Below are 15,251 nucleotides of genomic sequence, written 5' to 3' on the forward strand. Positions count from 1 at the left end.
GGGGATAACCACAAATAAATTAATCCAGTCTTTATTCCAGATATTTCTTATACAGGCCACTAGAACAAATCTACCAAACAGATATGAAATTTTGTGATATGATTTATCTTTCAGTTCGGCAATTTGACATTATCTCACAGGTAATAAAATGTTTTAAAATTTAGTTCCTGTTGTTAGAGAAAAGTTCTTCAGCTCAAGCAATGATCACAAATCTTTGATTAAAAAAACATTATGCATTACGAAAGGAACACTATGAAGATGTTTTATTTTAAATGTCTCATTTATAAAAAAAGATCTGACAGTCTGAAACTTAAAGTCTGGTATTTGACCTTATTTTGCCATTCTGCCTCCCTCAAATACATCTTTGTTAGCCTAAGGTTGCTTCATGAATAACAGGGCAAGGGCATAACATAACAAATGGAAAACATAAGGTAATTTGTATTGAAAGAATCTTTACATGAACAATAAACACTAGCCATAAAGTATATGTAGATATGGTACATAGGTTTATCAATTTTAAATGTCCCTGTGAGGTAGCATTGACTACTACATAAAACTCCGCCAAATCTATATCCCTGCCTTAAATTGCTACCTCCTTTGAAAAGTCTAATCTAATTATAACACATTCTTGAGTTACACAGTTAAAATGTGTTTTAAATGTGTTCCCAAGACAACAGTTCTAGAACTGCAACCTTCATGGATGCTGAATGCACATAAATATTTTAGATATAATACATGTTCAAGACCCATCCTTAAAAGCTTCTGCCATACTATTATGCAAAGCACAGCCATGCTAATGCAAAGATAGAAACCATAATTCCACATCTATAAAACAAAGTAGAATTAGTGGCAGTTTTATTGCCGTATACAAATGTAACCAACATGGCAACCATGCCAAAGGAATTATAACAGTTTCAGGACATATGTACAGATTGTACATTTCAGAAACAGTTGAACATTTTTTTAAAAAAATGCACAAACAGATTTGCATCATGAAATTAACTAAACAAATGGACTGGAATAGCCAACATTTTTAATGGGATTACAAAGGCAGTTCCCTACTCAAAATAGGAAATGACAATCTGCAGCCTAGAGGGAGGTTGAAGAAGAGTGCTCATCAACTACTGCACAATCTCAATTTTAAGAAAAAATAAGCAAGATTTCAAAACATTTATAGGATTCAATGTGATCCATTTCTGAGTATTTATACAGTCTCATCTTTGTTTTTAGATTGTTTTTCTTGATTCTCTTGTTCTGTACTTTGGCTCCTCTGATGATCGTGTTTATCTGAGTGGTCCTTATCACTGTGGTCATATCTGTGGGAACGTTCTTTGCTTTTACTACGTTTTCGTGATCTTTCTTTACTAGAACTACGGTCTCGTTTTCGAGACTTTTCACTGCTATCAGTTCTTCCTCTGCTTCGGCTTCTGCTCTGCTTGTTTGATTTCTCTTTACTTCCACTTTTATGTTTACTTGACTTATCTTTACTCCTGCTTCTACTATGCTTGCTAGCATTTCTACTTGTACTTCTGCTCCTATGCTTACGATCCCTACTTCGGCTTCGGCTATGCCTCCTCTCTTTTTTGGCATCTCTTTTTTCATCTTTATGCTTCCTTTCATCTTTTTCATCTTTGTGCCTCCTTTCATCTCCTTCACTTTTACCTTTTCTGTCTTTTGATTTTTCTTGAGAATGATCTCTTTCTCTAGATCGTTCTCGTTCTCTTTCAACACCTCTCTCTTTGTCATGGTCACGCTCCTTCCTTTTATTTCTTTCATTCTCTTTTTCTTTCTCTCTCCTATCTCCTTTTCGATCACGGCTTCGACTTCTGTGTCTTTCCCGGCTTCGTCTACGTTCCAATGCACGATCAGAACTTCGAGATCGTCGCCTTTCTCTCTCTCTCTCCTTAGCTTCACGCTCTAATCTTTGTCGCTCCCTTTCTCTTTCCAATTCTCTGTCAAAACTGGATGAACCTCGTCCTTCCCGATGATGACTCCTGCTTCTTGATCTTCTAGGTGACCTCCTAGGACTCAAGGATCTTCTTGGAGACCTATATTAAAATGATAAAATGCTTTAGAAAGTGTTTTCACAACAAGAATTTAACTGCAGAACATCTAATCATTTTCATTTGTTGGGTTAATTTGTTATGTCAACTTTAACAATCAATTTTTTTGCATTATTAATTTATTATACCTGATATAATCTATAAGAAAATGCACAGAGGTAGGTTGCAATCATTTAATTAACTTCTGGTGTCTACTTAGCAACATTAATTCAGTTATATTTGTATTTGGGCATCCTCAACAAAACTGGGTGATTATTTAATTTACATTAAATACTTTATATAATTGTCAACCCCATCAGAAGACACAGGTCACCTTATATAAATAAAAGAACCCAGAACCATAAAATTACAAAACCGTAATGTTAGAAAGATTAATAAATTGAGATGTAACAGCAGCTAACATATAAATTATAACAGGAAAAAAAGTTGAAAAATTATTACTTTTCTTTCATCTGAGTTAACTCAAAGATTGGTTTATCTTGAAGTGGACAAATCATAAGACCAGGTAGTCACACAAGAAGCAACTTTTCTGGTTCCCATCTCTTTAGCTTCATGAATAGTGAGTATCTACCACAGGCCTTCATAACTTGAACACTATAGTAATCAAAGACGTTGTGTTACCCTGTTGAACTGGATTTTATCTGTCAGGATATGGGCTCTCACATTCATTGTTAGTTGAAATTTCTGAATAATAAACAACTTAAAATGGAGCATGTTGAAATAGTTTAATATGGGTGATGAGAATAGTTATACACTCAAAAGAATGGCTTTATTAGTTCCTCTAGGATGAGCACAGATTCAAGAGAATCTACACTTCACAGACATGTTCCTTCATCAATGAAACTCAATCCAAAATCTAAGTCAAAGCTAGTAAAAATCTTTCCAAATCATTACACATTCAACTTAAACTTTTTTGACATATTCAGTCCCTAATAACCTCTAAACACAAGGTATGATAAACTCTGCATCTCTAAAGAGAGGTTTAATAAAATCCAAAGGATTGTAATTCCCATTATACAAGTCTAATTATAATAATTTACAAGAGAAACAAATGCAGTTTTTGGTCTAGATTGGTAAGGATCTAGATTAACTATTTCTTCTTGGATATTTTGCAACTAAGTTTCAAACCCCTTCACCCAAAGTTTTCCTAAACAAGTGGATTGGAGATCAAACAAGGTCACACAAATCTTAGATACACTTGCAAGACTAATCAGGCTGAGCAAATGGCACCAAGGTACTAGTAAATACAAACAATATAACCTCATATAATAGGTGCATGGAGTTTCATTGATGAAGGAGCATATTGTCAGGCCAAAACCTCTTAACTTCACATAATGACTTTGGACTTGAAACAACTCTGTGAAGATTAATTCTCTTGAATCTGTGCTCCTCCTAGAGGAACTGATAGAGCCCTTCTTTGAGTGTATAACTATCATCATCACCCATATTAGACTATGGCAACATGCTCCATTTCGAGTTGTTTGAAGCTGCCTCAGCTAGGTATGTCATATCAGCAATGGAAGAAAGAAGATGGTGAAGATCAGGTTGTGGGAGCAGGGAGTGTAGTGTTAGTAGAATATAGGGCAGATGAAAGGCAGAGTTAAGGGGGAGGGCATTGAAGTGCACACTGCAGTTATAGACGATAGGCTGCCAAGAACCCAAATGTTGATCACATAATTGTAGGGAACAAGAACAACCATAACGTCAAGGACCAGCTGTAACTACCATTCATTCAGCATATTCTAACTTTCAATGGTCATTGAACAAATGGTCATTGAGGACTGCTTCTACATGAGCAGGTGTTCAAATTAAATTTTGCTTCAACCACGAACACCTAATAGCTAAGTCCATTTATCACAACTACCATATGGGAATGTGTACCAATCTTACAGAGGAGCTGAGAAAATTATATGAAGCAGTTTCTTAATTCAAAATATTATTTATGTAATAGCAATAGACAAATAATATTTTCAAGAGCAAAATAAGGAAATGATTATGCCAAATTACTAGAGCATGATTAAACAATTATTTGATAAAGTTAAAATATAACCTTGAACGTCTACGCTCTGTATGCCTGTCTGCTTCTTCTACTCCCTCTTTGCCATCCTTCTTGATTTTTCTAGGTCTGGTTTTAATTTGTTGATCAATATTCTTTTGCACCGGTACAGGAATTCTCGGAAATAATGTAGAAAACCATTCCAGCTTAGTAAGAAAAGAACGCAGCATTTCTCCAATGGTCATCATGCAGCCACCACCTGCTTTCACATCAAGGTCCTTCAAAAAGAAACACAAAACACAAAACACATTCTGATTGTGAGAAGCTATCTTACATTTATCTAGAAACAAATGCTACTTATACTGATTGCCAGGTTTCAAATATGATGGCTTAGCTTTTTTTGCTGATAATTAAGCTTTATATGAAGTTCATCTCTTGCATCTTTGCATTTTACTATTTTAATGGCTGGAAGTTTGATTTTAATACCGAAGCATGCAGGTATTGAATATTCCTGCAGCCAGGCAGTAAGGGATCCATTCCTTAGTAAATCAGGTTGAAATATTAGCATAACTGAGTTGTATTCTATGATCAAATATGGTTATTCCATAAAGGAAAAGTAATTTGTTGTACATTATCTGGTATTTTGAGGACTACTGCCACAAATTAGAACTACAATTTATCCATACTTAGGATGACCATTCCTGTCTAAGAATGATAGGTCTGTAGTAATGGACTCTACCTAAATAGGAAGCAATAGCAAACCAACTGCCATGAAGCAGTGAGTTTTCTAATTTAGAGTTATGCAACAAATAAATAAAGTAACAAATAATTGGAAACGCATAATCCATGATGACCATTGTCTCGGAAAAGGGTCATTACCGCATGAAGGCCTTCTTGCTATGCCCTCTCACAGCTCAGGACATGTTAGTCAGCTATTGTCAGGCCCAAACCTATAGTGCAAGCACACAAGGAAAGTGAGATTTGTTATCTAAAACAGGAACAGAAAATCTGTATGTAAAACTGCTTGCACTCACACACATTTAAGTGTTCAGAAATACAGTTTTTCCAAACAAAATCGTTGCAAAGATTTTCTTTTCTAAAGAAGAAAACAACACATTAGCTTAAATGTAGTTCCTGAAAAATATAGAGTATCATTTAATTCATAAAGACATTTATATTTAGGCAAATATATATTTATATATATAGATGCTTTCACATCTTCAATACTGGCAAACTGGAAAAAATGTTAACAAATGAAAGTGATTCCTTTGTATTCCTGCAGTTTTAGTTAGTTGGGTGAAAAACTGAGTCATGAATGGATAAAAACTGAGAATATGATACATTAATAATTAAATAAATGTACCAGTGTTGTGTATGTATATGTGTAATGAATGAAAAAAATCCATCTAAATCTCACTTTAAGAGACTGCATCACTTGTGTTCAATAACCACTGTTATTGTATAATATTGTATAGTATATGGGCAAAACTGAAACATGATAAAATCTAAATATTCACATCAGATCAGCATTGGGGAGGTAAAAAAAGCATTCAGATAAACTAATGAATGGGGACTAGAGAAATTTAACATTTAAGCAAGATATATATGGAGTTCCTAATTACTATAGAAATTTGAGGGGGTTGGATTTTTTTTTTTTGAAATGTAAGTTCAGTGAACAATTCTGGAAGTGGAAACATTGAAGAACAGAATGTTTATTATTTTTAAAAAGTGGCAATTCAAAATTACCAACATACTGCTTTCTAACAAAAAAGTTTTGACTTTTGAGAAATGATTAACTTCTAATAAAAGTTAAAAAGCTAATCCAAGTTTACACATCATTAAGGATGAAAGTTTTTACTAAGATTTATAGTTAAAGATTATTTTTGCATTTTATAAAATATCAGAAAGAAAAGAAAAAAGAAAACAAAGTATTACCCTTGATGACATACCTCCTCATCATCGAGAAAGGATTCAAACCAGTCCCATAAATCTTTTGGAGGCTGTGTGTACCTGAAATTCAAAGTAATTGTGTAAATGTAACATTCGTTCCCCCTGTGGATAAAACTTAAGTTTGTAATTAAATACAAAACTACTTACCTAATATACATGAATCCAAGGGCCCTAATGTATGGGGAATCTGTATGAGTTATTAGTCCCATCACTTGCTTACGGGTAAGCTTCAAAGTAAATAACTTGTACAAGAGGCAAAAGGCTGTAGACACTATACCTCCAGTTCCAACTCCTCGCACCTTTCAAAATGAGAAGAGAAAAAAAACCCGATAATTGATTCAACAAAGGAACTACTATAAGTGACATTTTTTTGTAAATTATTTTATGTCCTCAAATTTTTAGAAGGAAGAATAGATTTTGGTGTGCGTAATTCAAGAAGCTACATCTTCTCCCAATGAAAAGACATTATTGCCATTCATTCAATTGGGACTTTAATACACAAAAAAAATTCAACACATGAAACCTGTTTTTTCCTTCACACATTTTAAAAGCTTGAAGAGACAATATGTACTTATCACTATGACTGTTCCCCTTAGAATTAGGGATAAATATGTTACCTATGTATGTATGGTGTTTTCTAAATTGGAAAGTAATATTCTAAAATGAAAACATCTCTCAGTAAAATATTATTAATGTTTTTTAAAATTAAATTTTAACTTATTGACTTATTATTTACCTAAAGCTTTATTATATGTGTTCCTTCTTTAAAAAACCCGAGAACATAGAATTTAATAAAAACTAGAATTTGATTAAATGTGAAATATAAAAATTAGTGCTGCATTTATCATTAGCAAATATTATCTTTAATTCTTTTAATCTCCATTACAACAATAAACAGGCTGTTGGTTTGAGCTCCAAGCTTGGTAATTTGGTTGCAAACATTTAGTCACCGTTTGAGGAGACATCATCACTGCATTTTGAATTGTGCTCATCTCTCAGAACACAGGTCTTTAAATATCTAAGGTATCAAAACTTTGTAACTTTGGTCGCTAAATGAATGGTTGTAAGTTAAGGATTACTTGTAGTTTGGTCCATTAAAGGTTTTGTTCATAACCAATAAAACATATTTTTATTTCAGAGTGAGATTTTTATTCAATTTACTGTTATGAAATGTGTTTGAATATTTGTAGCTTGGGTTGGTAATTAGGCCAATCCAAGCTAAATACCTAAGGCAGGGACAGACAAAGTTGGCTCTTCTATGACTTGTGGATTTTAACTCCCAGAATTCCTGAACCAACCGTGCTAGCTCAGGGATTCTGGGAGTTGAAGTCCACATATCATAGAAGAGCCAACTTTGCCTACTCCTGACCTAAAGTATTTGAAGACTTGTTTTCTGACAGACAATCATAATTAAAAGCGCAGTGACGATGTCTCCTCAAATGGCGATGAAACATTTGTAACCAAATTGCCAAGCTCCGTGCGCAAACCAACAGCCCAATTGCCAACCTGAACTACTAATATTAAAACACATTTCACAATAATAAATATAAGTAGAATCTCCCTGAAATAAAAATGTTCCAAATGAACATGAACAAAACTTTTATTGGACTGAACTACAGGTAATCCTCAACTTACAACCATTCAAAATTATAATGGCAGTGAAAAAGTTGACTTATGACTGTTTTTCATATTTATGTTGCAACATTCCCATGGTCATGTGATCAAAATTTTAGCAATTGACATATTTATGGCAGTTGCATTATCTTGGGGTCATGTGATCACAATTTGTAACCTTCCCAGCCAGCTTCCGACATAGCAAGTCAATGGGGAAACCCAGATTTGCACAACAACTACATGATTCACTTAGCTGTGGCAAAAGGTCATAAAATGAAGCACAGCTCACTTAATAAGTCTTTGCTTGGCAATGGAAAGGTTGGGCTCATAATTCAAGGACTAATTGTACTAATCAACTGGGTGAAAGGTTGCAAACTAAAGTTTTTAATGGGTCATTTTGAAAAGATTTCACTTTTTTTAAAGCTCCAAAATGCAGAAATCACGTACTTCTACTTACCCCACCGCACATCCCTGTTTGACCCGCAGTTTTTCTGCTTCCCTTCTCCCAAGGTTCAACATGGGTAACCTGTAAACAAGTAACAAATTAATTACATCTACCATTAGTTTATATTTATATTTGATTCTTTTCTGTCTGACATGTCATTATAATTTTATCTTCTCATTAAGCATATTGTTTCTGTACATTCCAAACTATAAGAAATTTGGACATGCCTCAATTACTATAAATTCCATGAAAAAGGACATTACCAAAATCATAACATGTTATATAACTCACTATCGCATGATGCAATAGCCACTATAAATTTTTACAGCAATCCTTGTTTGAGCAAACATATCATGTCTTCTTAAGTAAAGTGAACGTAATTGTGAAATTAAAAAGCAACGAGATATTTCTATAGTTCAAAGAATGGGGAAAAAGCACAAATTCCTTTATTCCCCCAAAAACTATTCTTTGTTTTCTCCATTGAGTGCAGAATGTAATAGGTGATAAAATGAATTTCACAAACACAAAGGTACAACTCATATGTGGCTTTTATTATTTTTAAAATATCTAAATTTAGATCATACTTAAGTATGTAAACAACATGTAGCCATTTATTTTGAATAATTCTTTTGCAAATTTCAAAAATAAGGAAATATTCGTAGCATGAAACTGAATGAAATAAATTTTTAATCAAAAGAAACAAATCAGCAGTACAACTTTGTCTGATAATGGTGATATTTGTTCTCTTCCCATATTATCCAAATATCCACATTTAATTAACTAGTAGAAGCCGATTCTCTTTAACAATGTCATGTTTGTATTTGTTTTGGCATTGAATATAATGATCCAAATCATTTTCCAATTCTCAAAAAGCTCTTATACATAATCACTTTAATTGATTTTGACAAATATGCATTCCTCACAAAAGAACATATACTACTTGCTATTTTCTATAAGCAGATAGCACATCTTAAAATTTTTCAACCCATTTCTGCATCTTTAGCATACATATAATACTGTTGAGTTCATGTACTTCTCAATAACCTGTTGAAAAGCGGCATCCACATTTCTGAATTCTGAACTATGTTATCTAAGACCACAGCATTACCATTTTTCAATATTTCACATTCTCCTTTTTGTTGTGTTGGACATTAAAATTTATTGTATTTGTTTCAATTCTATTTAATATATTATTATCAATGCAATACAAGTCTATAAATTATTCTTCCAGCACTCCCCTTTTGCTTCAGCCCAATTTTGCAGCATTTTTGTATGATTTTTTTCTATATCCACAGCATGTTTTACTTCATATCCATTTTCCCATTTTTCCTCAAAAGCAACCTGACACTACAAAAATGGCATATCCCACAATCACAATTTTTCATCACACTTCTTCCCTTCACTGATTCCCTCAAATTTTTTATCTTAAACAATGATACATGTTTTTATATTTATTGGCAGTCTTCCAACAAACCATTATTTACAGTTTTTTCAGAAACTGGTTTCTGGCAAAAACTGCTTGTAGCATACACTGGGTTCAGTTTACAAACTATTTCCAAAAAAGATAAATGAAATTAACTCAGTTATGTAATGATGTTTTACTTATGAAGAATCATGATCATAATTGTAAGAACTGTGATGTTGATGCTATTACATATTCTGGTGCCAAATGACTTCCAGAGCTTGGGGTATAAACTTAGTAGTGTAGGTTGTTGGCTAATCTTTTCAGAGGTTTTACCTGTATATAAGGGGAAAAAAGGGAAAAGCCAACGTGTAGCAGAGTGTAATATGTGGCTAAAGGAGTGTGACAAATTAAAAGACAAAAAACAAAAAGACAAGTATAAAAAGGGGAAAGAAGGGGAAATGACTAAGGCAAATAACCGGAGCCTGTAAAGATGAAGTGAGGAAAGCTAAGGCTCAAAATGAACCAAGGCTTGCGACAAAAGTAAAAAAAAAAAAAAAAAAAAAAAAATTCTTCCAACATATTAGAAACAAGAAAAAAGTCAGGGAAACAACTGGTCCATTGCAGGGAGAAAGTGGCAAAAAGGTGACAAGAAACAAGAAGAAAGCAGATTATCTAGGTCCCCAGCAGTCGGGTTTCAGGCCCGGTTACAGCACAGAAACCGCTTTGGTCGCGTTGATGGATGATCTCTGGCGGGCCCGGGACAGGGGTTTATCCTCTATCCTGGTGCTCCTTGACCTCTCAGCGGCTTTTGATACCATCGACCATGGTATCCTTCTGCACCGGCTGGAGGGGTTGGGGGTGGGAGGCACTGTTCTCCAGTGGTTCTCCTCCTACCTCTCTGGCCGGTCGCAGTCGGTGTTAGTGGGGGGTCAGAGGTCGGCTCCTAGGTTTCTCCCTTGTGGGGTGCCTCAGGGGTCGGTCCTCTCCCCCCTGCTATTCAACATCTACATGAAACCGCTGGGCGAGATCATCCAAGGACATGGGGTGAGGTATCATCAATATGCGGATGATACCCAGCTTTACATCTCCACCCCATGCCCAGTCAACGAAGCGGTGGAAGTGATGTGCCGGTGCCTGGAGGCTGTTGGGGCCTGGATGGGTGTCAACAGACTCAAGCTCAACCCGGATAAGACGGAGTGGCTGTGGGTTTTGCCTCCCAAGGACAATTCCATCTGTCCGTCCATTACCCTGGGGGGGGAATTATTGACCCCCTCAGAGAGGGTCCGCAACTTGGGCGTCCTCCTCGATCCACAGCTCACATTAGAAAACCATCTCTCAGCTGTGGCGAGGGGGGCGTTTGCCCAGGTTCGCCTGGTGCACCAGTTGCGGCCCTATCTGGACCGGGACTCATTGCTCACAGTCACTCATGCCCTCATCACCTCGAGGTTCGACTACTGTAATGCTCTCTACATGGGGCTACCTTTGAAAAGTGTTCGGAAACTTCAGATCGTGCAGAATGCAGCTGCGAGAGCAGTCATGGGCTTACCCAGGTATGCCCATGTTTCACCATCACTCCGCAGTCTGCATTGGCTGCCGATCAGTTTCCGGTCACAATTCAAAGTGTTGGTTATGACCTTTAAAGCCCTTCATGGCATCGGACCAGAATATCTCCGAGACCGCCTTCTGCCGCACGAATCCCAGCGACCGATTAGGTCCCACAGAGTGGGCCTCCTCCGGGTCCCGTCAACTAAACAATGTCGGTTGGCGGGCCCCAGGGGGAGAGCCTTCTCTGTGGCGGCACCGACTCTCTGGAACCAACTCCCCCCGGAGATCAGAACTGCCCCTACTCTTCCTGCCTTCCGTAAACTTCTCAAAACCCACCTTTGCCGTCAGGCATGGGGAAACTGAACATCTCCCCCTGGGCCCGCTGAATTTATGCATGGTATGCTTGTGTGTGTATATGTTAGTATGGGTTTTTTTAAAACTTTTCATATTTTAATTAATTGGATTATGTATTGGATTGTTTTTTTTCACTTGTTGTGAGCCGCCCCGAGTCTTCGGAGAGGGGCGGCATACAAATCCAAATAATAAAATAAATAAATAAATAATAATAAATAAATACTTAACTCCTTTTTTGCATTTGTCTTTACACAAAGGGAAATAACAGTCCAACCAATCAAAAACAACATCAAAAAACCATATCAGGAATACAAGTTAAAATAGGGAAGAAAATGGTAAGCGAATACCTGTCTACCATAGACAAGTTCAAATCACCAGGACCAGATATATTACACCCAAAGTTCTGAAGGAACTGGCACATGAGATCTCAGAACCACTAAACCAGACATGGCAAGGGGTACCCCTTGGGTCGCATCTGGCCCGCCTGCTGTCTGTGACCGACCCGCCCGCTGTCTGCGACCGGTCCGTGGAAGTTGAGGTCCGCTCCAGTGCGAGGATGAGATCCGCTCCAGTGCGAAGATGAAAGAGCTCACCGTGTCAGGAGTCCCGAGTCTGCCGGGACTCCTCTAGTTCCTGCTTTCCTGATAAATCATGAGGAAAGCAGGAACCGGATGAGTCCCGGTAGAGATGGTGAGCTCTTTCATTCTCACACTGGAGCGGACCCCGACCTCCTACCGAGTGGCCAAGCACAGAAACCAGGCAAACACTCCAGCGCAGTGACTGTGATGCACCATGTTGCCGTAAAGCAAAGAATTAGGGGTCTGTAGAGTGGGTCTGGATGTTAAGGTCAGGCTGTTTAGGATGTCTGGGTCTTTACAGTATTGGGTAGAACTGAGTTAATTATATTAATCCTGCTCTCTAAAACCATCCCATTTTCTCATGCGGCCCCATGGCAAAATTAATTGCCCACCCCTGCACTAAACTATATCTTTCAAAGTTCCTGGAGGACCGGGCAACTAACTGCCAGAGGACTGGAAAAGAGTTGATGTAGTTCCCATCTTCAAAAAAGGGGGGGGAAATAGATCCAGGAAACTATAGATCTATTAGCCTGACCTCAATACCAGGGAAGATTCTGGAAAAGATAATCAATAACCAAATCAACGAACACCTAGAAGCAAACAAACAATAACCAATAGCCAATATGGGTTTGTCAAAAACAGATCATGCCAGACTAATCTTATTGCATTCTTTGGCAAAGTGACAAAATTAGTGGACCAGAGGAATGCTGTTAATTTAATTTACTTGGATTTCAGTAAGGCATTTGATAAAGCAGACCATAATCTACTACTAAATAAAGTTGAAAAATGTGGGTGAGACAGCAACACCACCAGATGGATTCAAAACTGGCTAACCAACCTCACTCAACGTGTACTGCTAAATGGAACTGCATCTACATGGAGGACAGTATGTAGTGTAGAACCCCAAGGCTCTGTTTTAGGCTCAGTACTCTTCAACATCTTCATTAATGACCTAGATGAAGGGATAGATGGGGAACTCATCAAATGTAGAGATGACTGGCTGGAATAGCCAAATCTCCAGAAGATAGGTTCAAGAGACAGAAGGATCTTGACAAACCTGAACATTGGGTGCTATCAAACAAAATGAAATTCAATGGTGAAAAAAGTAAAATGAAATTCAATGGTGAAAAAAGTAAGGTTTTACATTTAGGCAATAAAAAGAAAATGCACAGGTACAGTATATGTGGTACCTTGCTCAACAGTAGTAACTGTGAGAGGGATCTTGAAGACCTAGTGGACAACCATTTAAATATGAGCCAGCAGTGTGCAGCAGCTGCCATAAAAAGCCAACACAGTTCTAGATGCATTAACAAAGGGATAGAATCAAAACAATGTGAAGTATTAATACCACTATATAATGCCTTGGTAATGCCACACTTGGAATAGGGTAGAACAAGAAGCAATGGGTGGAAACTAAACAAGGACAGAAACAACTTGGAACTAAGGAGAAATTTCCTGACATTTAGAACAATTGATTAGTGGAAGGGCTTGCCTCCAGAAGTTGTGAATGCTCCAACACTGGAAGTTTTTAAGATGTTGGATAACCATTTGTCTGAAGTAGTGTAGGTCTCCTGCCCAAGTAGGGGGTTGGACTAAAAGACCTCCAAGATCCCTTCCAACTCTGTTGTTATTATTATTATTGCTAGGTTCAATTTGGATCATACATCAAGGATTACATCAAGAATGGCAGTACTACGCTAAAATTACTAGAGTAATCTTATCCATATGTAAATAAAACCAAATCTCACAAACTTAATTAGTGCCCCCCCCAGATAAGCAGTTACAAAAAATGAAATAATAAATAATAGTCAATCACGATGGTGTATTGGAACATACACCAGAATTTTAGACTAGGAACCCATTCATCCATTAAGCTCATCATGCAGCGTAATGTGGTCATCCTCCTCAGGGCAACTACTTCTCACAACTGTTATAAAATTAGATTCTCTACCCTGTGTTTCTGGGAGGAAAAAAACAAAGTAAAATTTACTCTCACTTTTAGAAGTGTGGAAAGCAGCATGAAATGAAAACAGTGGTGATGATGATGATGATGATGATGATGATATAATAATAATAATAATAATAATAATAATAATAATAATAGAGTTGGAAGGGACCTTGGAGGTCCTTTAGTCCAACCCCCTGCTTAGGCAGGAAACCCTTGAGACAGATGGTTATCCAATATCTTAAAAACTTCCAGTGTTGGAGCATTCACAGCTTCTGGAGGCAAGCTGTTCCACTGATTAATTGATCTAACTATCCTGTCAGGAAATTTCTTCTTAGTTCTAAGTTGCTTCTCTCCTTGATTAGCATCCACTCATTGGCTTCTTGTCCTACCCTCAGAGGCTTTGGAGAATGTTTGGTATTTAACTTTACTGTCATTCCATTCCTTTTCCAAACGTTTCCAAAAGGATAGATTTCGAGACAAAGCCAGGGATCACCCCCCCCCCCGATCCACACCACTCCCAAATAATACAAACCCTACTGGGGTCAGGAAATAGGTCGGGACTTTTACATCTACATCTTGTAGGTTCAGCTCCCTCCCCCCCCCCACTTTTGCACAAACACAGCGGTGTTAAGACTACCCTTTCCACCGATCTCGAGATAGGAAGGGGGAGGAAGAGCAGCTCCCTTTCTAGCCTCTTTCGTTCACAGTAGGAAGTGGGAAGGGAGACCCACCCAACTCGAAGGCCGGAGATCCCAACATTCGGTTCTCAAGAGAAAGGCTAATTTCGAGGATCCCTCTAAGCTTCGTCCCGTTCCCCGAGTTGGACTATTCCCTCCCCCGCGTCGCCCGCTCACCTTGAAAAAGATCTCGTCGACCACCTCGTGGTAGGTCTTCAGCTCGTAAAGCTGCACCTTGAAGTAAGGGGACGAGAGGATGTTGGTGAGGATCATGGGGTTTAGGTTCATGGTCTTCTCATTCCCCCACAGAGGCAGAGCGTTGCCTTGCTTGCCCGAGGCGGCCGGTTTGGGGCCCGCGCTCTGGAGCGCTAACGGGGGCGACAAAACGGCGCCGGCCTGCGGAGCCTGCTGCTGTTGTAGTAGAATCCCCGGGTGCTGCTGCGGCGACTGGTAAGGCGGCAGCGGGTGGCAGTTGCCGGGCCCCACGAGGGGGAAGTTATTGGCCATGGCGGCCCCAGCGAAAAACAAGTCGCCGGCGCCAAAGGAGCGGGCAACTAGGCCGCGCGAGTAAGGCGGGCTGAAGCCTTCCAGCTTGAACGCAGAGCGGCTCCCCCCAACCGCCGACAAGATGGCGGCTCCCGCGGAAATGAGGAAAAAAAAGAAAAGAAAAAAGAAT

General features: G+C 38.0%; 1 protein-coding gene across 1 annotated transcript; it reads right to left on the minus strand.

Moving 5' to 3' along the window:
- Positions 1–15: 15 nt before the first annotated feature.
- On the minus strand, positions 16–15,245 carry PRPF38B (pre-mRNA processing factor 38B). Its single transcript, XM_070746408.1, has 6 exons — positions 14,753–15,245; positions 8,081–8,149; positions 6,157–6,308; positions 6,009–6,069; positions 4,114–4,337; positions 16–2,048 (listed from the first exon to the last, which is right to left on the minus strand). The coding sequence occupies exons 1-6, from the start codon at positions 15,080–15,082 to the stop codon at positions 1,205–1,207; spliced, it is 1,680 nt and encodes a 559-aa protein (XP_070602509.1). The 5' UTR covers positions 15,083–15,245; the 3' UTR covers positions 16–1,204.
- Between the last annotated feature and the right edge of the window lie 6 nt (positions 15,246–15,251).

Source organism: Erythrolamprus reginae, chromosome 3 (assembly GCF_031021105.1).
Source record: "Erythrolamprus reginae isolate rEryReg1 chromosome 3, rEryReg1.hap1, whole genome shotgun sequence".
In the NCBI taxonomy this organism is placed as follows: domain Eukaryota; kingdom Metazoa; phylum Chordata; class Lepidosauria; order Squamata; family Dipsadidae; genus Erythrolamprus; species Erythrolamprus reginae.